The sequence below is a fragment of the Anomalospiza imberbis genome, chromosome Z, assembly GCF_031753505.1.
Source record: "Anomalospiza imberbis isolate Cuckoo-Finch-1a 21T00152 chromosome Z, ASM3175350v1, whole genome shotgun sequence".
Taxonomy (NCBI): domain Eukaryota; kingdom Metazoa; phylum Chordata; class Aves; order Passeriformes; family Viduidae; genus Anomalospiza; species Anomalospiza imberbis.
The window spans coordinates 44,066,751-44,092,419 of NC_089721.1; the positions used below are offsets into that span (position 1 = coordinate 44,066,751).

The 25,669-nt window shown below is 33.3% G+C and overlaps 1 protein-coding gene across 1 annotated transcript in view; it reads left to right on the plus strand.

Annotated features, from left to right (window-relative positions):
- The window catches only part of KIAA0825 (KIAA0825 ortholog), a 250,652-nt gene that overhangs the window by 65,621 nt on the left and 159,362 nt on the right, over positions 1-25,669 (plus strand). Inside the window, exons 11-16 of the mRNA XM_068175710.1 lie at positions 1,613-1,723; positions 6,885-7,024; positions 17,129-17,317; positions 18,867-19,100; positions 20,770-21,178; positions 24,962-25,118. Coding sequence (XP_068031811.1) covers positions 1,613-1,723; positions 6,885-7,024; positions 17,129-17,317; positions 18,867-19,100; positions 20,770-21,178; positions 24,962-25,118 — 1,240 coding nt within the window. The remainder of the gene's footprint in view (positions 1-1,612; positions 1,724-6,884; positions 7,025-17,128; positions 17,318-18,866; positions 19,101-20,769; positions 21,179-24,961; positions 25,119-25,669) is intronic.

A 25,669-nucleotide genomic window follows, 5' to 3' on the forward strand; every position in this document is an offset into this window, starting at 1 on the left:
AAAAATAAAACCACTGTCACTTGAAATGTTGCTTTGGTATTAAATCAGCTGTCCAGTGCTTTGAGATAATAGCCAGCTGGTTTAGCATAACTTGAAGCAAAAACAAATGTCCTACTAGCTATTATTATACTTCTGTCAGAAGAGTAGTTGAGTTCAACAGTCTGGCACAGAGGTGGGCTTTCATGGCAAGAATTACCTAGCCAACAGTGGATATTAAGAAATGCTGTCATGAGAATTACTGTATTATCATCAGACACTTGATTTTTTAATAGTATTTGAAGCTATTCTAATATTTAAACAATCTTTAAAACCCTCAGATTATCTCTCTCTCACTTTAAAAACTTTTGTAGAGATTTTGGCATAAGCAAGTAAGTCAGAATCCAAAAATCTGCCCTGTGCTTCTCCTTAGGATACGGCTAAGGCTCCATAGGATACAGCTAAGAAGTCATACTTAAAAAGCTGCTTTAGACCAGAATTGTGTCAAACAGTTTCTACACAACCAATACACAAGATGTGGTCCTCTTTTTTTAAATTTGATTGCAAACCAAAATGTATTTATCACACTTTTGTGTAGGATGTTTGCTCTATACTTTGCTATATTCAGAAAAAAATATTTCAGTGGATGAGAGACAATAAGATTTGTTTTTTACTTTCATAATATTGAAATTACTGTCCTTAAAATAATTCTTTTCACGTTTGCATTCTTCTTTTGGTGACATTAGAATATCAGCTTTATTTTTAATCTTCAGGTTTTCATGAATTCACAAAGAGCACAAATTGACTGTGCTAATCCTTCTGCTCAGATTTTTTTTTTTACTTAAGATCTTTATTAAATTATTTCCAATTTTTTAATTAGTAAGAACGGTTTCCAAATAAAACAGCCTGTCTTTTGGAGACGGTCAGAAAATATACAGCTACCTTTCTTGTTGAAAAAGTATAATTCTCTCTCCTCTTTCATGTGGGTCTAATAGACATGTGGCTATAGTTCTGAATTACTTCTAAACCTGTAGATTTTGCCTCTCACATCATTTGAGTAGAAGTGTTGCAAAAGTGACATCTAGTTCTTCTCTAGTCCTTCATACTTGAAAACAACCAGTATTCCATTTCTCTCAAGCCAGTGAATATCCAAAGCTTCTGGTTCAAATTTTTGTCCAGTTTAATCCAAAGTCTATATATGCTTGCATGTCAGTCAGTATAATTTCAAAAGATACTTTACATATCATTATTATAAAAGTGTTGAAAATACTAAGCAATTGTGTTATGCAGGAAGAAGAGAGCCATAGAAATGAGTAACTGAAGTTTGAATGCATTGAATGCATTTTCAAACATAGTTTCAAACATAGTTTGAACATGTATTATGTAGAAAAAAAAATGAAGAAAACTTGAATAACAGTTGTTAGATACTGAGTTTCAAAGAGTGAAAGTGAATAAAAATATAGAATTATATTTTTTACAGTACATAGATAGATTTGCAATTACATGTTTGCATACATATATTAATAGTATTTATCATAAGGTATTTTCTGTCTTTTATTCATATATACATACTTAGTAGTGATCCAAAGGGATTTTCAGTCTCCCATGTAATTTGGAAGTATTTGATTTCTTCCAGGACATTTCTGGATAATTCTGATGAACATCTTCCTCAAGATTTTTCAGGAGTCTTTTATCATCCATTACACTGGTTATTTTGCATACCATCAGCCTGTTTTTTCTTTCTGAAGTGAGTATCAAAAGTTGATTGTTGTAAAAGGATCACCAGATAGTCAGTATTAGTCAAATATTGTTACATTTTGAAGGGCATATCTGAATAAATGTCTAATTAATGTTCTGATTTTTAAAAGCCATAGAAGCATTTTTTAATTCATTACAGATTTCTCTAATCTTTGAGAGTCTGAAGAAAAGTTGCACTGAAAGCACTGTATTTTGCTAGTCTATTAATTATGTTTGATATTTGAATTATCGGTAAGGATTTCTGGCTTTAATTAAAGAGTATATAGTTCTTGATAATACAGAAATTCATCACAGTTGCTGTTTTGAAGGACTTATAATTAAAGGGGAGATAAAGAATGTATGCCTTTCTTTTAGGATTGACGTTTAAAAAAAATTCGGTACATAAATAACTCATTGAACAATATGCTGCTTAATTGTAGTTGAATTTTTGGAGATTATTTAATGATTAGAAGCAAAAGCTTAACTTTTCTGTGTCACTGCATATAATGACAAATGACATAGAAGATAGATACTACCAGCTGTGCTGTTGTTTGCTTTCTAATTTTGAAATTGAAGCACCCCCACACCAGTGTAGGTCCTCTCCTAACCCCTTCACCTCCCTCTCCTCATTTTCAAGGTTATTTCCTGAGAGGTTTTCACTCTCCATTTTCATGAAAATCTGCTTTTGTGAGATGATACTCTGTTTTCCGTGAAAAAAAAAAATTTTGGAGGAGTACGTTATCAAATGAGTGGTAACCTATGGATGACCCATATGCTTGGGATTTGTCACCTCTTTCCTTGTACACACAGTATCTTTTACCTTGTATATGAAAATATCTTCCCTCAAATTTTGCCCCATACTACACAAAACAACCTGATTTCTCTCCATAGGCTCCACTCCTAACTAGGTGTCATCAATCCTGATCTCTCCTTCCTTAGTGCCTCTGGTATCTGCCGAACCAGAGACAATATATGTTGTGACTGCATCAAAATCATGTGGTTTGCTGACTACATGCCAAACAGAGTTGAATAACTGCTGAATTCAGAATGTGTCCTTCTTGAAATAGTAATTTAAGTTCTTATAAAGTGTGAAAGATCATGTGTGTTTATCAAGCTTCAAGGAACTTTGTCAGTGACTTTTTAAGTTATGCATGGTTGGAGAGAAAGGAGAAGGAGGGATACAGTAGAGGGAATGACTGCATTAGAAAGGAATCTAGTCGTCCATTTCTGGAAAATTTATGCTCCATTAAGTATTCATTGTAGAAAAGACAATACATTTTTTAATGACCGCATGCAAGGCCAGATCTCAAAATTTGAATTATACTGTGAAGTATGAGTTTTGGAAGATGATTTCACAAGTGAGTACCCTATACTGTGTAACAGAATGTAACGGAAATTCTGCTACCAGAATTTCCTGGTATCAAAATCTGGTACCAGACTGGTTTCAGTCTGACATAATTATCTTTTCTGAGGTGGAATTAAGATAGATATGAATAAATACCAGAAAACTATTCCAGAGCTATGTAGAATGAACTTATTTTCTGTGGAAGAAGGCTAGTAAAATACACAACTTCTTGGACAACAAGCAGGAAAATGTGAAGTACAAAAGAAGGTACATCTCTGAGAAGATACAGTCAGTGTACCTTTGTGAGAAAAGTCCATATATAGAGAGAGCCTTGCATACTGTCCTGGTGATAATGAGTGAACTATATTGGTAAAATACTTAATATTCCTTTTTAACAAAACACCTTTCAGCTGCTCAGAAAAAAAAAAAAAAGTGAAGAACTCTGTATCTCATGAGTAATTCTGAGGTGTTCTAGTTTTTTTCATTTGTTTCATACTCTCTGTTAATTAAACATTTTCCCCTTGAAATACTACCTTTAGAACATAAAGAAACATCATAATTAAGTATTGCAGAAAATTGTATTTCAGAGCATCCTAATTATTCATGGGTTGTTTTCCAATTTTACATCTTATGTCTAATTAAAATATATGTTCACTGTCTCTAACAAAATTGGAAGTACAGGCCTTTGTTTACCTCTTAACTGTGGCCACGTAATTTTTAACTGATGACTCTAATCTGTCATACATTTAGCTATTAAGTATTTAGTCTTCCTAAGCTTGCTATTTCGAAACAAAGTTTTGCTAGATCCTGAAATTATTTTGTTTACTATGTAACTTGATTTCCTACATTATTGTTCATTTCTGTTTAATTTTATCAATTTGACTCCAACATCAGTGTCAAGGTTGTTACCATGAATTAGCATATCTACTTGCCTTATAACATCTTGAACTTAGCAATGAATTTTTCTTTCTTTCTATCTTGAATAGAAACCAAAATAATACAGTTGGTTATCAAACTAAAGAATTACTGATAATTTATATTACAGCTCCTTTAGTGATCCTTTAGTGATAATAATTATCTTATTTATTTATTTATTTAGTTAGATATATTTATTTAGTTACTTATTGTGATTCCTTCAGTGCTAATTATGATTCATTTTTTGCCTTATTTTGGGTTTATAATCACAGCATTTGCAAATCAAAGTTGGAGGTTTTTCCTTCTACTGTACAAAACAGGACATTTATATGTATGATATTTATATATACATCACCTTTTGTCACTTTTTATGAGGCTAGTCTTATTTTCACTAGTACTGAGCTATGAGGATGAAAGAACATATGTCTCTCCATATGCACATTAGAAAACTTCTCAGTGCATTTATTGGTGCTAGCTTCATGGCTGTAGGGAATGTCTGCTATATTTTATTTTTCCTCTAAGTGAGTCACACCGTTGTACATTTCTATTTGCAAGATGCTTAAAGAGCCAAGAGCTGGTGTATATTACAACATGATAACTTCCCATCTGGTCAATGACAGACAGTTTGTTTTTTTTTCAATTCAGATACTCTAAAAATAAAATTTATTTCTATAGGAATTGAAAATATTATTCTTCATAAATCTAATTGATCCAACTTGTCACTTATCTTTTAGATTGAAGGCAATGAGTGACCTTATTAGATACGATAACATGACATTAAAAGAAGAGAAAAAGAAAAAAAAATTAAACTGACCTGAATATTTTAACTGAATTAGTGAAGAGCTGAGTTTGTTCTCAGCCATAGCATTAATTCTAGTGCAAATATAGTAAAAGTTTTAATTTTAACTTTAATTACTAACTACTGAATAAATTATATTTGCATTAGATTATATATATTGGACTAATCTTGAACATACAGAAATTAGGATAATTATTTTAAGAATGCAAAATCCTAATGTCTTAATGCAGTATGTATTTTAAATATGGAGAATTTACTTTGACTGTAAGTTCTACCAAGATTTAAATGTATATGTGTGTATATTTTTGATAAATATTGCTTGAATCCAGTATGTGCTGTTATTCAAATATAATTGTAGAGTCAGTGCTACACTGTCGGCAAAATATATAAAGCATATGAAGATGGAAATCACAAAAGCTATACATAAGTTTTCCTGGCACAGACATTGCTTATGAAGTTAGAGGTATTTGCTTTAGTGTTAAAAGAGCAAAGGCTGAGGTTCCTTTACTAAAATTACAATTACAGTGGAGTTTTGTCATAATAGCGGGATGTAAGGACCCTGCTGGAAGATGGTGGTATGGTTATCTTAGGTGATTTCAAAGCTGCCCTGCAAGATATGTGACATTCTGCTTTTTCTGGTAATGGAAACATAGATATGTGAGGGACTACACTAGAGGAGTGTATCAGCTGACATTTTCTTTTCTAGGACTTGTAGGTTTGTGTTGAGCATATTATATAAATAGCAGCTTTGATTCAACAGTGAAATACTTGTGCAGTTAATCTATTTTATTCATGTGTGCATTCAAGCATATTTGGGAGGTGGCACACTTGGCTAAGTCAGAGCTTGTAAAAGCATGCAACTTAATGGAGAGGAGCCCCTCTGTTAGAACTACCACATGAGCCCATTTTAGTTCTGTCCCAAATGTTATGTGTAAATGGCACATAAATCGTTTGAGCAGAGGCTTGTAAATACTTCTCCAGTCTGACAGAAAAATGTCAGATTGAAAACCTCCCTAAGAAGAAGGTTTTAACTGATGCTGAAATTGTTTTTTGCATGCTGGCAGGTAATATTTATACCTGCCCAGTCAATGCATATGAAATCCTTAAAATCATGCATGTAAAATGTACATCTGCATAAAAGTTTATGAGGTGTATAAAGTTTCAATGTTATCAATTATTGTATAAACTTGTAGCCAAAAAAATAATACAGCAGCTAAAAATCACTTGAAATTTCATTTTAAAAGAATCTTCAAATTAATAAAAACTTACACATTAGAGAAAAAAAACTATCCACAATCCAATTTTGAAAACTTGTTTTTAAAAATGCTTCAAGAAGAAAATGCTAAATACCGTAGCTGATAAAAATTTGGCAGGACAGATTTGTTTGTTTGTTTTTAATTTAACTGTAATGTGAGTTCAGTGATTGGTGTTGGGTCACTGGCTGTGTTCAGAGTAAGCCCTCGAGTAGTATTTGAAATCTCAATTTTTGCAGAACATGGAAATCATAAACAGAAAATAAATTTTAATCTTTTTAAAAGCTAATGAATTTGTACTGTGCTTTCTCACTTCTCCCTGCTGGTGAAGCAGTAAACCAACCAATCTAATATTTCTTGTGGATTTTTCAGGACACATAAGAATTGCTCAGCTTAAAGTGGAATTTTGCACCCCCTCTGAGCATTTTCACTGCCTTTTACTTAAGCACTTTATACACTTCATCAAGGACAGACACTTCAGATCTCTTACTCAACAATTACTGCAATAATAAACTAAAAAATTATACCCTATATTTATTCAACTGCAGGGAAAAAACCCTCCTTTTTGCATGGTAGAACAAAATAAATACTGTTCCATGGAAGAGATAAACACAGTTGCTTTGTATCAGATTTAACTGTGGCAAACTAACAAATGTCAATTTGCTTTTAACTAGTTGAAATTAAGTGCAATTCTTTCTCTGAGCTGCCTTTAAGTAAGGAAGCATGAAAGCCTTTTCAGAGTAATCTGGGAGGAGTTGATACTTAAGGGATTTAGTGTTATGTCTGCAATTTAAGGATATTAATTTCATAGATAAATTAACTATAATATTCTTTCTATCTTTGTCTTATATTTTGAAAGGACTCCATCAGCCGGAGAAATGGCAGTCCAAGGTCTTCTGAAGCTGCTTTTATCCCAGCCATACTGTAATTTGAACTTGCTTTTGGAAACATTGCTACACCATGATTGTCTCCTAGTGAAAATTTTGCTGAGAAGCTCAAGTAAGTATTGATCTTGTCAATCCATATAAGAATATCAGTGAGAAACACAAATTCATTTTTAACTACTTAAATGCTGGAGAAAGGCTGGCAACCGTTTTGAGGGCTAAGTACCCATTTACTTACCAGTAGGACTCTTCTTGAATGAGTAAAAAGATAGAAAAGTCATTGCTTTTTAAGTGAGAATTAACACTCAACCAGTGTATTAATAATTTCAAAGCAAACTGCAATTTGATAAAATAGGCTGCTATCATAAATGCGTAAGAGTCAAAATGTATTTGAACTGTATGGAGTTTTGATACCAAAACTCCTGTACACAAGTTTTTAAAATTGTGGATCAGTAGTCTAAAAGAACACTTTCAAAATTACATTTGAACATGGAAAGCTTCTTAGATATATTGTTGATATTATTATATGCTTGTCGCTGTAGGCATTCTAGAATTACATATATATGCTTCTGCTTGTTAAGTAATTAATGCTATTTTGAAAGTAGAATAAATAAAATAATATTTCTACAAATTTTTATTTGCATTCTGATGGTATTGAGTTTGAAGCAACAAACTTTATCACATCTTTCCATTAGTAGTTTGCAGATGAAATTATCATATTGTTGAATAGCTAATGGTATAATCACCTGTTTGACTTAATTTTGCAGGAATATGGGAGTCTTGGTTTCTTTATTATTTTGGCAAACTAATTCTTCCTATTTATCAAAAACCTATTAGGTCCACCCAATATTTAATATATTTATATTTATATTTATATTTATATTTATATTTATATTTATATTTATTTATCTGTCTATCTATCTACATATATATATATATATATAACATGATTTAGTTCTGTCTTTTTGAAATGACCTAATATTTGTCAGGAGTACAACATCTTCCATTGCTGTCATGCATCTTATTGGGACCTGCAGTGCATACACTTGCCTACTCAAATACATGTCATCTTTTACAAAGGCTGACAAAAGTTTGATCAGGGTTATAGCCTTTCCCTAATGTTATCCAGTATTGAGTTTTTCTATCTGTTTAAATTATTACAGGTAATAAGTGACAGAATGTATTAGTCTATTGACTGAACAACCTCTTAAGATTTAGGGAAATCCATGTGACTTTGAATTACAAAATGGGTTATTTACACAGGCTTTATTCATGTAATTTCAATATTAGAATGAATAAACTTCCAGTTTAGAAAAAGTCAGTATCTGTGATGATCCATATCATTTAAATTAATTTAAATGGGGTTAATTGTCTAATGATAAAAAATATGCATTCTTTATTCCTTCTCCTATACAGCTAAGTATACCATCGTTTTTGACAATTTGCCCTAATGGTAACAAAACTCCCTGGTATTCAATTACATAAGAATTTTTTAAGAAGGAAAAGCCTTTTCACATATTTTACATTCAGTCTTTCCTTTTGCTTTTAAAAACAGGCCAGAAGGCAAAAAATCTTAGGTATTGATGAATTTTCCTTAGTATTGTTTTTACACTTTGGGATGCTCAAAGTAAACATCATTCAAACACATTAAATTTCATTGTAGTCCCATTGTTCTCATGGTTGTACCACGGGAGGTTCAAAAGGAATGTATATTCCCTGTCATAGCAAGGAGTACTGTTGGGAATGCCAAAGTTTTTTCAGTAGAAAGAGTATTTGTAGAGAGGCTATGTATGCATGATTCATGTTGCTAAATATTATAAGAAGGATATAATATTTTTTGAAGATACTAAAGCTCCATGTGTATAATTATATACTATCTGGACAGGGAAATAATATATATAATATAATATAATATAATATAATATAATATAATATAATATAATATAATATGATATGATATTATATTATATTATATTATATTATTAATGTAATTAATGTAATGTAATATAATATAATATAATATAATATAATATAATATAATATAATATAATATATGACATAATATAATATAATATAATATAATATAATATAATATATAATTTTATAGTATCTGGACAGGAAAAAAGTGCACTTTTTAAATTTTTTGTGCATTATGATATAGGAAATATATATAAACATTAAAATATGGAAATATTATGCTATTGGGTCAAAAAATACTAAAGGTAATAAATCACGATTCCCAATTCCCAGAACTGAACCATTTATTTGTCTTCAATGCATAGAGACAATATTGAAAAAAAATAGTTGAAAAATTTGATTTGCGTATTTGACCTCTGTAACAAGCTACGAGTCTAAATAACCTAGGTGTTTTAAATTACAGTGCCATATAATCCTAGAGTTTTTTTCTATAGGTCCACCATCCAGCAACTTTGTTCAAGACATGTTCTTGAGTAAGTAAAGGCTCTAAGGTCTGTGCTATGGCTTTGCAGAGAAAAATAGTGAAGGTAACTGCTACTGTGTTAATTTTCTGACAAAATAAGCTATTTTGCAATTTACTTGGCAGATTTTTTTAACCAATACTGCCGTATCATTCATAGATGTGAAATAGAAGTGGACTATTTTGATAAGCAACAAATAATAGAGGAAAAAAGGAAGTGGTGCCTGTATAAAATAAGTAGCTGAATCCAGCAGATGCTGAGATGAAAATGTGAAGGATCTAAGTGAATTCTGAGCATTTCTGCTAGATTTGTACTAAATACACATCATGCCACTGGAACAGTCTTTAACTTCTATTTTGATAATCATTCTTTCCAAGAATCAGGAGTTTTTCTTTGCACAATAAAGCAAACAGCAATAGCTTTATTGGATTGCATTGGCCCAACACAGGATTAATATGTGTCAGAGGGGACCCCATCAGACAGTGGACACCTGGCTACTTATGAATAGCAGCTAAGAGAGTGGTCACTAAGAAATTGTCACTGGGAAACTGTCAACAAGGCACATTCTAAGACCTTCAGTCACTCCTTGGGTCTCATATATTTGTTTGAGAAGAGACAGTAGTATCAAGCTGATGACAAACAACAGAAAATGTAATATATTGCCTTTTATTCTTCAAAAGAATCTTATTCATTAACATAAAAACTTGAGACTCCAGTTGTTACAGAAATTTGTCTTTCTACAAACAACCTTAAAGTGAATATTGGCATGTGGAGATAAACTGTAAGAAATCTGCTTTCACAGCAAGACCAGGCTGTTGGCAGTTTCACCTAATGTTTTTGGCTTGCACAATACATATTTGAAAGACTACTAGAAGATAGTATTGTTTAGTCTGTACATCTCATCCTAGATTATATTCTCAGCCCCACTAAAATTTTGAAATAAGAATTGATAGTAATATTTACAAATATTCTGTAATAAGTCTAAGGCTGCAAATCTGAATTTGGACCCAAATAAATGTGATTTGCTTCAAAAAGAGGTCAATTACCTTGCACACATAAGAATATGAAGAGTTTTCTAAGACTTTTTTTGTTACCCATTTTCTGGGAAAAGGACTTGGAAATGTATTTGTAGAACTGGATTTTTTTCCCCACTCCAATTCTTTGCTATCTTTGAAACAGTTCTCTGACTGCCATGATGTATAATGTGTCATTTTAAGGTTAAATTTAAATACGAATTAAATTTTAATCAAACTTAATTAATTTCATTTTAGACACATAAGAGTAAATAGCACTGTTTTTTTGTGGGTTACTCTAAAAGTACATTGAAAAGTGGTAACTTCACCAATTGACCTCATTTAGGAGACTGAACTATTAGTGGCAGTAATGATTTATTACAGAAGAAAATGTACATGCCTTACATGGATTACCAACTCCATCAAAACTCTGGCGTTGTTAAAATCTGTAACAATTTGACACTTCTATTTCAAGTTCTTGAGGGTCATTCTTTTTTCTTGTACTTTCATTGTACTTTCTTGTACTTCATTGTACATTCTTCTAGAGACTCTTTGGATTTAATAATCCTGTTATGGTCTATCACATAAGTGAAAAAACTAGCAACCGTTCTAGTCCCATGGCTCAACCACACATAATTTTGGGAAAAGTAGTCTTGCAGGTTTTGGTCACAAAACTTGGATGTTGATCTGTAACCCTGTCCTCAGGAGGAGGACAGAGTAAATATCTTAGAGTAATTTGTATCTTTGTGCAGAAATGGATCTCTCCTCCCAGTATTTGTGGATCATCCAATATAAGGCTCGTGGGTACCTCTGAAAGTTTTCTTAGCCTCTTCATGATAGCAGTCTGTGTCATGGTAGCCTGCGGCAATCGGTTTTTCTTTGCCCTGGTCCCAGGCAGCTGGGGGTGCCCAGCTGGCACGCTGCTTCTCAGCGAGACCGGGGCTGCTGCATGTGTACGGAGCTCTAGGGATGAGCCTCCGCATGGGTCTGCCGCTTCCGTAGCCAGACGCTGAGGCAAGACAAAGGGTGAGAGAGGGTGCAGTCTGCCCACGTGGCTGAGAACTCTTTATTTCCTGCGTGGCTGCAGCGGTGGACAATGCAGCTGTTCTCAAGCCCGCATGGGCAAAATGGCGCTGGGGCACAGGGAACAGGGGATTAAATAGGGGGTGGGCCAACAGGGGCGGAAGCCCCCCTCGCCCAATGTGGACAGACAACAGGGGAGTGACGTGGAACATGGCAACCTATGGGAACACAACAGGGGTTGTGTACAGCGTTCTGGGACAAATGGGATTACAGAGGTAGGGTGATCGATACGGAACTTTCCATGGGGAAGAAGGGAGTGGTTACAAGATTGACAGGTCAAAGCTCCTATAGCAAACAGCCTGGAGCAAACCATTATGAGGGGAAAATAGGGGTACATAGAACCGACCTAACTAACATTTATTAAAACCCCTAAGTGGACCAACCTGGCATGCAACAGTAGCCTAATAGTTAGAAGATTACTTAAAAGAGGCACCTCCTGAAAAGGTCCATCTGACCAGTAAGCTTATTGGATTCTGTATCTGTATAACCAATGAAGGATGTACTGAAGTGATATACTTCTAGCTGGAAGATAAGTAAAAAAGGGGCCTTAATACAGATATCCTGTTCCATTTGGTGATTTTCCAGTGACAAGCTAGAGAAAACATGGAGTTTCTTGCAGCAGTGCGTTTCGGGGGGGCACCCCCGGGGATGTCCCCAGGGGGCCCCCTAAACTGTGAGTTCGCTGGTATCAGCAGACAGGCAAGGAGACTCCACATGGCTTCTGCGGGTGCTCGTTAGATGAGGGTTTATTGGGGGTCCTACCCCCAGGAAGCAGCATGGTTTCTGAGAGAGAGAGGGGGAAAGGGGAGTGAGGGGGGAAAGGGGAGGGGGAGAGAGGGGATGAGAGAGCACCAACCAGGAGAGCTGGCCAAGAGAGAGAGAGAGAGCAAACTGTCCCCCCGGCACACTAAACAGGGAAATTCAAAGTGGGGATGGAACAGATCGGGCCAATGGGATTACAGACACAGGATACTGCAGGGGAGGATCACAGGCTTGGAATAAACCAATCATTTTCCAGGGGTGAGACAGAGCATACCATTTAACTAAAATATAACACCACAGTTTCTGAAAACCTAAATAGGATTTCCTATTTGGACGGTAGTGGACCCCTGCTGTGAATACCTTAACCTTTCTTGACAGAGTGTGAAGATAGTGTCTGATACATGTGTGATAGACTTGGTGTCTGTGATATATGGTCATATGGATAGCTTTTCAAAGACTTAGTAATTTCACATAGGAACTTCTTGCTACAGTAGAGGTCTAGACTGAATAAGTTTTAAGAAGGTAAGCTGTTTAGTATCTATCCCAATACATGTAGGAACACAAAGGAGCTAATGTGGCCATAGGACTACATTCAGTACTGCCTTATAAAATTTTGGCAGTCAGAATGTCACACTTTCTGCATACTATCCCATAAAATCAGTACTGGAAGTATTCTGACAGTAATGGGTTTTTTCTATTGGCCATAGATAAGACAGATTCTACAGAAGTCACTAACTCAGAAATTCATTCATGGAAACTTCTTCTCAGGTAGTTGAAAATAAATTGTTTATGGAGAAAAAATTCTAAATGGAGTTGAATGAAATTAAAATGCTGTGGCACTGATGATGTATAAATATATACCTACAGAAGTAGTTTTCTGATACCTTAATAATTTAAGGGCAGATGATATAAGCTTTGTTAAAGCTTTTTTGCCATGTTGAGCATTATACTTGTCATAAATTTAGGATTTATTTGATTCACAAGTAGCAGCTAATATAGGGTTTATTATTATTTGGAATGTATTAAACTGGTACCTAAACAGGTAGGTTTAAGATCTGGGGTTTTTTCAGAATAGGAGTAATATGATCCTGAGATTAGCTTAGTTGGTTAGAACACGGTGCTGTTATCAACAAAGTTGTGGGTTCAATCCCCATATCGGCCATTTACTCTAGAGTTGGACTTGCTGACCCTTGTGGGTCCCTTTCATCTCAGAGTATTCTGTGACTCTTCCCTGAATCTATAATGTAAAATTTCTCCTTGGAATTTAAAACTAAAATAATACACCTTCTGCCAAAATGAAGCCATGTTCAAAGTTACAGTAAATTTTAGCTGTCATTGGAGAGGAGCAACTCTGATAGAAAAGTAAAATGATCTACCAGATCAGATACAGTAAAGGAACAGAAAAAAAGTCAGTGACAGAAGCAGCACTGAGGATGTAGTGTACTGCAGAATATCTGCTGAAGTATTTGACTCTATAAACAAATAAAGCATATCCTTTTTGCAGTCTTTATATCCTCCTTTATTATCCTTTATAAGTTGATGTGGTTTAAATAAATCTTTAAATTCAATAAAGAAAACAAAAGTTTCATGCTCCTTGCAAATTAAAGTCCAGTATTAGAAATAATTTTTTCCATCTTCAATTAATCTTCTTAAGTGAAACAGCATGTATGAATTTGAGTTTTGACTACCTCTTTTGGTCAAAAAAGACAGCATGACTGTTTGTATCTTGGCTGTCATGTATGAATTGAATGGGGAGAGTGAGGTCTAGAGTCAGTAACAGGATTTTCTGAATTCAACATGATTCATTTTATGGCTAGACTAGTCAGATAAGTGCTGGATGAGAGATAATGTTGGCAAATTACTGGGTGGAATTTCTATCAGTAAGAAAGAAATGTGGGTAAATTGCACTTGTAAGTCTGCCTTTCTGAAGTTATGCTTTTAAAATACGTGGTAGTATCCCAAGTGATTGTGCATTATTTTGTCATAGGAAGAATGATTCATTGTAAATGGTTAGGGCATAGCTGTTGTTCAATAGATACATAATGTTCTTATAGAGATATTCATTAAAAAGAATAGTATTATGTAGAGGAATTTCTGAGAGAAATGGGTGACGATCTAGATGTGCGTGATTTATATGTTTAGAGTGAAGGTTGAGCTACCCCAGCCTAGGCCTCAGATGTGGGCCTCGGTGAGGCCTTGAAGCCTGTGGCGCAGTTAGGAATAAGTTTGTGGCGCAGTCAGAAATTATGTTAAGGTATAACACAGTGTACTGAGCTATCTAGGTGTGAATTAGTATAGGTCTGCAGTGTGAAACTTCAGCCACCTTAAGACAAAGACAAACAATGTTTGCTTGCCAATGAGAGTGTGCTCACGTTGGTAAACTGTCTAGAAGTGTATAAAAACTATTGTCTGTAAACAATAAAGGGAGAACGTCAGATTAACCATATTGGTTTGGATCTGCGTTTGTTCCTGTCCAGCTCACCCTTTTATTTTCGGTCCCTGCATCAGTATTACAATTTGTTTTGGTATCTTTTTGGTATCTATGCATATAGAACATCATGCTATATGGAAATAACAAACAGCTGATTTTTTTATTTTAGCAGGTATCTAGATAAATACATAGCCACATTTATGTATGAATGCTAAGTCTTGCTAAAATAATACAGAAGCATCTCCTTTTAGCCACCTATGGGAGCTTTAGGTTCCCTTCACAAATTAGCTTTTCCTATACAAATGCAGTCAGTGAGAAAAATAGAAATGTATAGAGGGAAGCATCACAGGGCAGTAAATTTAATATTTATCATATAAATTCTGTACTATGGAATAATTAACAAGAAGGCTGCATTGCAGTTCAAACTGAGATGAATATTTAATGTTATGACAGGTAAGCTAATAAATGTAAAAGAAAAAATCTAAGGCAAGAAAAATCTACATATCTTTCTATAGACTCCTAATTCATAATATTTAACCAGCTATACTGATCTGCTAGCTAAACTTTTCAAATGACATTATCCTTTAAAGTCCCTTCTAACCCAAAGGATTCTGTGATTCTCTGATCCATGCCCACTTATCAGACAGAAAACTGATTTTAACCTGAGCTTTTAGATTGTTCTTACAACAAGGACAACATTTACTTTAGGGTAAAGCCAGAAAGAGCTGATGAATGTCTTGTTATATTTAGTCACAGAATGATTTAGTAGAGGATTCATGCAGATCTTTGCTTAAAAGCACAAGAGTTGCATTATACAGCAGTTATAACAAGATGTATTATAGCCCTTTCTACAAAATTATTTTATACTCCTTCCTCTTTATCTAAATCTTTTGGTAGCACTAATTGATTTGAAAAGTTATTAGTAAGTCATGACTTAAACTTTGCATGCTGCATGGCCATAAAACAAATTTAGGTTTAATTTCAAGTCATAAGCACCTTTAAACAAACAATTCCCCATCATATACTTCAAAGGCAGTTTATATAGTACTTGAAATATTAGCAAAACTCCCCTAGAGTTTGGAAAATTAATTTAAAAAACAAATACTTACCATAATAGAATCAAAGTTCATTTCAGATTTTCATCTCACTATTTGAACTGCTTTTTCTGCTTTGATGGTTAATTCTTTGTCTTACATATCCTTCGTTTGAGTGAATAAGTGGAATCTATTTGATTCTTCACTTAGAAGCATCTGGAATTGAAAACAATATACATCAGCTCACTCAGCTCATAGGAAAAAGAAAGCTGATTAAAAAAACTGTCTAATTGCTGATCTGTCTGCTGCCTTGGGGGAAAAAGAACCCACATATTGTTGGTTGTGAAATCAGTGATCATGTTTTTCAGCTTTCTACATCCTCTGTTTCTGCTAAGGTTGCATGCTACCTAGATTGAATGATTTACAGTAATGGATGAATTAGGTTGTAGGAATTCAGAAGAGAGTGAAATGAGATTTTTTTTTTTTTTTAATTCTCAAGTAATTCAAAGACGGGTTGAAAGCAAAATTTTCCATTATGGTAGATTTTGAAGACTGCCATCTTTATCCTCCACAGGTTGCTAAAGGTAAAGACAACCAAACTGGCAGAAAGCAATTACATTTTATAGTATAATTATATCTAAATACTTTTTACAGAAACCACTGTTTTTGCAAAATTTAAATGGAGTATTTAACAGGTTATGGCTCTGATTCTTACAGTTGGAAGCATATTTCACAAACAGGTGGAAAGCTCAGGTCTTCAACATTAGCAGAAGTCAAAGTCATTGAATTGCATTGATTCCTGGAGTTTTAAACACGTCCTTATGTGTTATATGTGGGACATTGTGTTACAATGATTGTCAGAAATATTTGTAAATATTTGTAAGAAGTTATCCCTTAACTCTATGATAATCACTACTTGTCTTTAAAATCTATATCTTCACAGGGCTGAGATTTTGTTTTGTGGAACTGTTTTATTCTGAGTTTCATCTTACACTGAAAAACAAAGCCAGCACACTTTGGGGAATATGGAGCTGCTAATTTTCTTAGTTTTTTATATCTAAATATGATTTTATTGTTTCATATGACTATTATATAAGAAGAGGAGTTAAGCAGTAATAGATTTTTGACTGTGATTCTGCAGTTTAGATCTTCATCTACTGATTAATCTTCAGTAAATAATAAATTTCCAATTACAATCAATTTCAATTTAATTTTTAATTAAATAAGCATATTCCATAGTTTGAAAACATGCTTAGGTCTCTTTTTTTATTGGCTACACATAATTCAGGAAGACAGCCAACTGTCATTAGGCAGAGAAAGATTAGATTTCAGTATCTGTGTTATTGTTTGAAATATTATTTAGATACATTTTGCAGTTTGTTTTGAATAATACTATCCATTACTGAGACCTTAAATTACTTGGAAATTATTGGAACCATGTTTTTGTTTATTTTGAAGGTAATCAAGCATTAAATTGTGATGAACAAAGTTCTCTCTTGGAAGAGGAAAATAACAAAGAGCCTACTCTGATTGAAACAATCTTCACAGTATTGTCTTACTGCACTTTATCACCCAAATCTCTTGGCATTGCTTTTGAGTCCTACATGGAAAAAGAGCTGCTGTGGAACTGCTTATACAATATGACAGGTTTTTATTAATTTATTAGTTTATTGATTTATTGGTTTATTAGTTTATTAATTTATTAATTTATTAATAAGCATTTCAAATCTGATGTTAAATGTTGTTAATTTTCAGACAGGTAGTGAGTATTATTTTTACCATAATAAATCAGGTGAAAGTATGTTAGCTTACTTCAAAATTATAGTGTTTTCAAAGGGTTTTGTGCAGTCTGGCCATGGTAGGAGTGGTTAAAATTTTGAAGAATGCAGAGGTTCCAGACCGGTGTTGTTGACCAGGAGTCTGATGACCTTAAGTGTTTGCCTTACCAGCAGACTGGCTGGTGAATGTTTTTGTAGGTCTCTACCAGGAGAGATTATTCATCTCTATGCATTCAACAGCTCCAGAACTTTTCCACAATTTAAAAGTACGGAAGCATGGAAGAAGAGTGGAAAAAGAGAAGGAAAGACTTCTCCTACTGAGGGAGAAATAATCTGATAAGCATTTAGTCTCTACTGTCAACAGGCACTCAGCCTCTTAATTTTCTGTTGAGGAGGAGAGCTGGCCTCACAATTAGAACAACTAATTCTATACCCAAGGAAAAACAATATTTAATCAGAAAAGAGAGGTGAGGTTTAGAAGGGTGATATTGCAAATTATGGATTAAAAACTCAAAAGAAGAGGATGAAAATTTTACATTGCAGGAGGGGAAATAAAATTATGAGCATCACAAAATAGAAAACAATGATAAAAGTGCTCAGATATTTCTCAGAGAAAAATGGGATTGCAAAAATAGAAGTTTAACAGGTAAGAGGAAGAAAAACAGAGAAGTGATGCATGGAAGCTTCCAGAAAGACCATTATTAGATCAGCAAAAAGTAGAGGGAAGCAAAAGTATGAGCAAAGGATCTAAAGATCTAACATGTCAAAACATCTCCTGAAATGCTCTGCAACACTGTGCCTGACAATTGCAACTCCATGAAAATGGAGAAACTGCCATTTGCTGTGGTATTAAGAATGTGGAGAAGATTGATACTTCTTGTAATGTCAATAACTGTATTTAGGATGGTGTGTTTTGAACATGCAATCTCTGATGACATGCTGTGTTTCTGTTGATGACCGTTATTTGTATGTATTTTTGTTTCCAAAATACCTTTCTTTTCCTTTACTTTCTTTGATATAACAGTTTGGGTATCTAATAAATGCAACTTCATTAATACTTTCAAGACAAGAACGTAGAAAAAAAGGTATACCTGTTTGCCTCATTGATGGCCAACAAGTACTTAAATATTTTCCTTATAAAAAGGACATCAATCACCTTAAATAGAATTTTTAGAAATATATCTGTGGAGAAATGAGAATGAAGAAAATAAATAGATTCTTTTTGTCAGTACTGTATTAAGATGGTACCAAGATGGCATATGTTTTGCATTATACTGTTTCTTAATTTGTAACAGACCAATAGATCTAATTTATTATGACATAATGTTAATTTTTTTTTACATAAGAATTCTGAAAACACTTTCTGAAACTGATTTACACAACACTTACTGAATAGTTAATATTTCTTCCTTCTGAAGTTTCCAGTTGTGGTGAGTCAGAGCCAGAAGTTATCAGATGCTTGAAGTTGACTTTGATTAATTCAGTGAAGGGTATAGTGAAACAGATAATTTCTTTGATGCATTCATGGGAGGCGACAGAAAACTATGGAACATACCAGCACAAGCAAATAGTTCCTGAAGGTTTACTGAAAACTGTTCCAAAGGAATGGAATTACACTCCTCGGGAAATGAAGAGAAAAGAATCTGGGAAATGTAGGTGAAATTTATACATTTTATATATATATATATATATATATATATATATATATGTATATATACATATATATATATACATATAATGTTACAATACATCCTGAAAGCTTCTCATAAGAACTTTTAAGTCCTTTACTCCAAAACTGGGCAAATTTTGTAAGTGTTGTAGCTTTACAATGAACAAACTATTTCCAAACATCCTGTGGTGGTTGGGGTATTTTCATAATACTTTCCATTAAAATTCAGTTATTCTTTCTTGAGGCTTACACACATACATATACAAACAAGGTTTTGAAAATAATCAGTATCGTTTTATTGAAAATAATAGTATTGGAGATGTTTCCAGTATCTGGCAGTAGTCAGATGGGATTCAAAACAAAGTGAAGAATAATGCCTATACTTTGGCCTCAATGGTTGTAAACAGTTTTCTTTTTCATTATCATCTCTTCATTTGGGACTGTCATTCACCCCAACTTTACAACACAGCAATTTATAATTGAATAAAAAAAGCACTGAAACTGTTGTGGAATATGCTGCTGTTTGGTTGTTGAAACAGTTATTAAAGGAAGAAAGAAATAATAGAGAACAGGAGGTGTTTTGAAGGTGATTAGATGTAAAGCTGATTTCTGATATGTATTCATAGCCCACAGTGCCTAAAACACCTGTCATTTCAGGTCGTGGTTCAGAAGGCTAACTTTTGGAAATATTTAATGATAAGTTATTGCCACCAAAATATTACCTGATTATTTTCAATACTGTAGTGTATTGTGGCATGGAGTTTTGAGTATGTAGAGATTGTGGCCAAGCCAGGGCTTCAATCAATTTTTTTTCATATATCTTCACTGCATTTTCATTTTAATCTAGAACTTTTGCATCACTATTTTAGGCTAATTGCTATGTGTGAACTTATATGCAAACTAAGAGTTGAGACTCTAGGCTTCAAGACAATTTAAATTTATATATGTAATATCTAGTACAGATATGGTTTATTCTTTTAATGAAAGAAAAACATTTGGAATGCAGGTGCAATGACAGAGAGTTTTCTTGAATTGTTTGGAGATTGGTGCTTTTTTAAGTCTTGACACCTTTTGCGATATTTTTAATTTTATATATGTCTTGGGTTTTGAGTAGCATAATTTCTCTGTAATTGCCTTTATAGCTACTTTTATTATCTTTAAAATGCAGTACTATCTAGTGTAGATGCTTATATGAAAGATGATAAACTGAAGTTTTGTCATTTTGAACATAGAAAGGGATTGATAAGAAACTAGAGATTATAAATGTATGTAATATTCTGATACATTTAGCACAATGCTTCAGCTGTGAAACTGAAAAAATACTACAATTTTGAAGACAACTTTCTATCATTCAGGATATGTGAGTACTGTCTTTCTCATGAATCCTGTAATAACTGTGTACAGCAGGACTAACTATTAAGAGTCACACTCTAAATTTTAAATTTTCTGCTTTTAATTCATGCAATTGTTTAGGTTTTGTGGGATTTATGTGCAGAAAGCATAATACAAGTGAAACTACATTGCTGAGTACTTAAGCTTTTTACCCATTTTCAGCACAAAAGAAAGTTAGAAATTATTATACAACATTTAGAAGCAGTTACAGCTATATTGTTAATGTTAATCATAGCATCTTTTTTTTTTCTATTTTTAAGGTTTCACAAGGCTTGCAGCTCAAGCAGTATCTATTGTAATCAGCAAGTTACCTGCAGTGATTGCATGTTTGCCTCCCCCAGTTAAATACTTCTTTTTTCTGGCTGAGAGAAAAATGTCAAGAAACTTTGCTGAATTGAAGAAATCTGGTCTGCTTGTCTGGAACTTGATTGTAATTATATGTCGGATATTTGAGGATGGAAATACTGCAGAATTTTTAACAGGTGCTACACTTGACAGATGGAGCAAAGAAAAACTCAGTTTAGTTCGTGTGTGCTTAGAAAGTATTATGGGAAAACAGAAAAGTGGTCCTAAGCAAGTGACCCAGAAGATTATACAAAGCATTGAGCAGCAAAGACCAAACTGGATTGAAAGCCAGTTGCTGAAGGCAAGAAAATTGAGCATAGACTGGTAAGAACATAGTATTTTTCAAATGCTATTCCTTGCTCTTTATTTTACTGGATTGTTGGCATGTTTATGGCTACTACTCAATTTTAAGGAAAAGAGATGAGCAGTGATCTTACATGAAACAAATTAGTCCTTAATATTGATATATCACAGGTTTGTAATTTAAGTTAATTGCTGAAATACTAAAATGTGGTTCTTTCATCAGAACAGTGTGTTCATAGTACTACAAGATTTCATGTTATCTTGATGAGCCAAAAATATGGACAAGTCCATTGTTATATCTTTCAAAATGTGAACAGGTACTAAATATATTTATAATTTAATTTTACTGTGGTGATTAATTAAGAGGAACTGTGAGAAGCTTTCAGTGTTCATCTGTGAATAAAAAGTAAGCATACTTTATTCTAAAACATATCAAACCCTTAGGCAAATAGGGTATATCAAAGCAGGACAAGAATAATATCCTGCTGTGCCTTTCTGAGAAAATACCAATTTTTCCTTCAGCTTTGACATCAAGATCTTTACAGTGATTTTTCAAGGAGTTGTGTACATGTCAGTGTGTTCGTAGTCCAGTCTGTTTTAATGATGCAGTGATGTATCATTCCGTAAAAATGCCATTCATCAACTTTGCAATATTAGATGGATTGGAATAACATGACTTGCCGAATTAAATTGTAACTGCTGAAAGTAAGATTGCTGGGTTTTTTTCAATGAGAATTCTTGAAGGTTGCAGTTGTTGCTGTCATGTCAGGATTTGTCCCTATAAACAAAGGATACAGTGATTGTAGGTTGGAATTAGTGATACCACTGAACAGGTTTTCAGGCAGTGCTTTAAGGGACAGTGTCTTGTTTCAATGAGTAGTCAGTTAATGTGGGTAGCAGTAAGCAGTAATAATGTCACACAAACACTCATTGACACCGACCTTTGTTATCTTTGCATTTCCATTGAATTCTAATTTACAAGATCTAATCCAATGATTAAAAGATTGAAGCCAGATGCCAGTGACTGACTGCTGTTGTAGAATAAATAAGCATAATAATAATTTTTAAATTGATACTTAACACAATGGTCCCATAATACAATTTCTAATGTCGCTGAGAGAATAGGTACTTCTTAAAAATACAAATATAGGAAAACAATATTGTGGATAACCTCTAAAAACTAAAACTTTAGTTAATTTTCACATCTTCAGAAACTGAGAATTTTAAGTTAATATACTACTGTATTTTCTTTTGTAAAATACCACAAAAATATTGTGTTAAATGTTAGGTATCAGATTGTTGAAAGTAAACACAGGAAAATGTTTCTGTATATCTTCAGTGTCAACCAAAGAGAAAACTAGCATGTGACTAGGCCTGGTAATTTAAGCTTAGGAGAATGAAGAATACATTGCCTGCTCTCCAAGTGAGCAGTTATTTGATGCAGTTATGAAGCTGACTCCCCTGACTTCAGTTGCATTTCTGCAATAGAAATCTAATATGAATGTTGTTTTTCCATTTGTCATTCAAATATTATGAGTCAATATCTATGGGAAAAAAAGATCCAGTTTATAAATAGCTGAGATATGAAATCTAGAGATAAATATTATTTTAAATGCAAATTACAAAACTAATACATTAGAGCTGAAATTCAAATATTGAATTAAAGTAAGTAGCGGCCACATAATTACTAAACTAAAAGCAGTCTTTCAAGAGGAAATGTCTGATTTTCATGAATGAAATTACTATATTGTAATTATATATTATGTACTATATTGTTGCTATGTAACCATTCAATAATCAAATGATTTTCTGATTTAGTTGGATGCATGTGCATATATGTGTACATATTTATAGACTTCTAATAGATACATATGAAAGAAAAAAACCATTTGAATTTCAAAAATGTATTTATTCAAAAATTTATCTACACAGCCATAAAAATATTTTTTGAGTGTAGTGGGTTTTTATAAGTAAAATTCTTGCTTGATTTTGTGTTATGTTGTTATTATCAGGATTGCTATTTATATAGAAACTCCAAATAATATATATTAACTTAATTTTAAAGAATATTTCAAAAATTTTGACCTTCATTGAAATGCTCAGAAAATGGCAAAGGGTCTTTGACTGTCTTGTGTACTTCCTGGAAGTATTACTATTCATTAAAATAACCTTTACTTTATGGTAGTACTAGAGGTGTAAACAGTCACATTAGATTCTAAAAAACACACATCCTGGGAAGAAAAGAAATGTCTGTCTTTGCAAAGTAATTTGTTGAATTGAAGATTATTGTTTTTCATCATGGTGACCCTGACCTTGCTGGCTGGGTGCATATACAGATTAAGATGAATGCAGTTATTCCTTGGCTGAGGTCTGCCTCTCTGAGGGCATATTCTTGCTAATGACATGATTGATAGGCAGTCCCAAATCCAGAAAGGAAGTCATTAATCATAGTGCTGCCTGAATCCAATCATCTGCTTCACCTGCGCAGTAATGGGTAGTAAAGAATACAATTTGGGTGCTGGCACAGATACATTCCTTTGTCAGAGGTCATTAGCTTTTTCAGTGTTAGTTGCTAAGAATTTTGACAAGAAATTCAGGTTGTATCTGTACGTGGCATCACATATCAGCCTTAAGTGTGCTTTAATTTAAAGATCAGTTTCTTTGAAGCTTTTCTGTAAAGTACAACATAATAACATAGTATCACTCACTTACTCAGCAAAGAACAAAATTATAGTATATATTTTGAAACTATTTGCTCTGTAGGACGTTCTGAAACTGCATGTGGAAGCAATATAAGCTTTAATGTCCAGCAGCTGTACAGCATTTCAGACAGCCTGTAGGTCAAACAGCAGCTTTCAGAAGGACTGAGTTTGTAACCATGGCACACTTTCAACAGTAAACTGCAACCACAGTGGTTTTGTTTTCAGGTTTTTGGGATTTTTTTGATATTTTGTTTTTTGTTTTACTTCTAAGTGAATACAATACTGATTTTTTTAATTAATTGAGAATGTTTCTTTGGTTTATTTTAAATTAATCCAACAGTGTCTGTTGTAGAAAGGACAATATATTCTTGTTATTCTTTCACATTCTTGACACATACATGTCAAATACCTGTGCTGCAGCTCTAGCATTTGAGGAAAATTTTAATACTTCTTTCTTAGATTTCGTTGGTAGCAACACGAAGATAGTTATTTGTGGCTGTATGCAGAGAGTCTGACAATGATCAGAGATTTGAATGCACAATTGTGGAGGCATTTGGGAATGTCTTTCTCAGATTTTCATTGGTAGAAGTTTCACACAAATACAAAAAACACCCCAAGGAACGGTATAGGGCAAAAAATGCAACAAGTGGCAAATAGGTACCTTTTAAATGGTTAACAATATACCAGTGGAAAGAAAATTACTTCAATTTAAAACTTCTAACCTATACTTAGAGTAATGGCTACCTTTCTGACATGTTAATTAGGCTTTAATATGTGCTGTGACAGGAAAGAAAAATGTACAAGAGATCGAATAAAAATGCCGTTTCTAGTACCAAAGATACTTCTCTAGGGGAAACTTCTATATCTTTGCTACTTCTGTATCTTTAAAGAGTGTTTTATATGTTCATCTTTCCAATTAAGGTGATTAAAATTAGTATAATACTGCTATTTAACACGTATTATGTGAGAAATATATGTAAAACAACTTATGTCTAAGTCAAGTACTTCCAGAATTTTTTAAACATGTAGTTCTAGCTGAGTTAATATTAATATTTTGCTCTTTATAAATTTAACTTACAACTGTATCTTTTCTATCTTCTAGTGCCTCAGTCACAGTTAAAGGTGCAACATTAGAGAAAGGAGGTATTGCACTTGGATTCACTGAACATAATATAAACATGATGGTCCTGGATATCTGCCACAAACCAGGTGGTAGTGAGTACCTGAGGCAAATTTATCATATCATCCGGCTCAATGAGGTAGGGAAACGGCCTTTCCACAGACCAATTAGGTGTGTACTGGCCTGGGGCAACATCTGCTGGCAGCTAAGGGTTAGTCAAGGAGGTGATAATAGTTCTTAAAATCAGTACAGAATCATGTATTTTATTTTGATAGAATCCGTTCAGTTTAGTCTTTTGTGCATTTCTACAGAAAAGATTACATTCTAGGAAACACTGTAGATTTTATTTAGGTACTTGCACAGTAGTATGGCTTATAAGTTTCATGTTGTAGACCATAGATTCATTTTAGGAGTCTGAGCACAGTAAAAAAAAAATTTAAAAATCAAGGAAGTATGTTAAGAATTGACTGTTACAAAGGTAAAATTACACTTGGTTAATTAACTATCTTGATTTAAGCAAACAAGCAACCCCTGTGGCTGTACTGAGGAACTAAATTAAATCTTACTCAATTTAGACAACTCTGTTCAGACTAAGTTCTTTTAAAATTACAAGGTACAAATTCAGATTTATTTGCTGCATATGGAATTTTGGCAATGTAAAAGAATAATTGCATTATTCCTAAGGCTGTT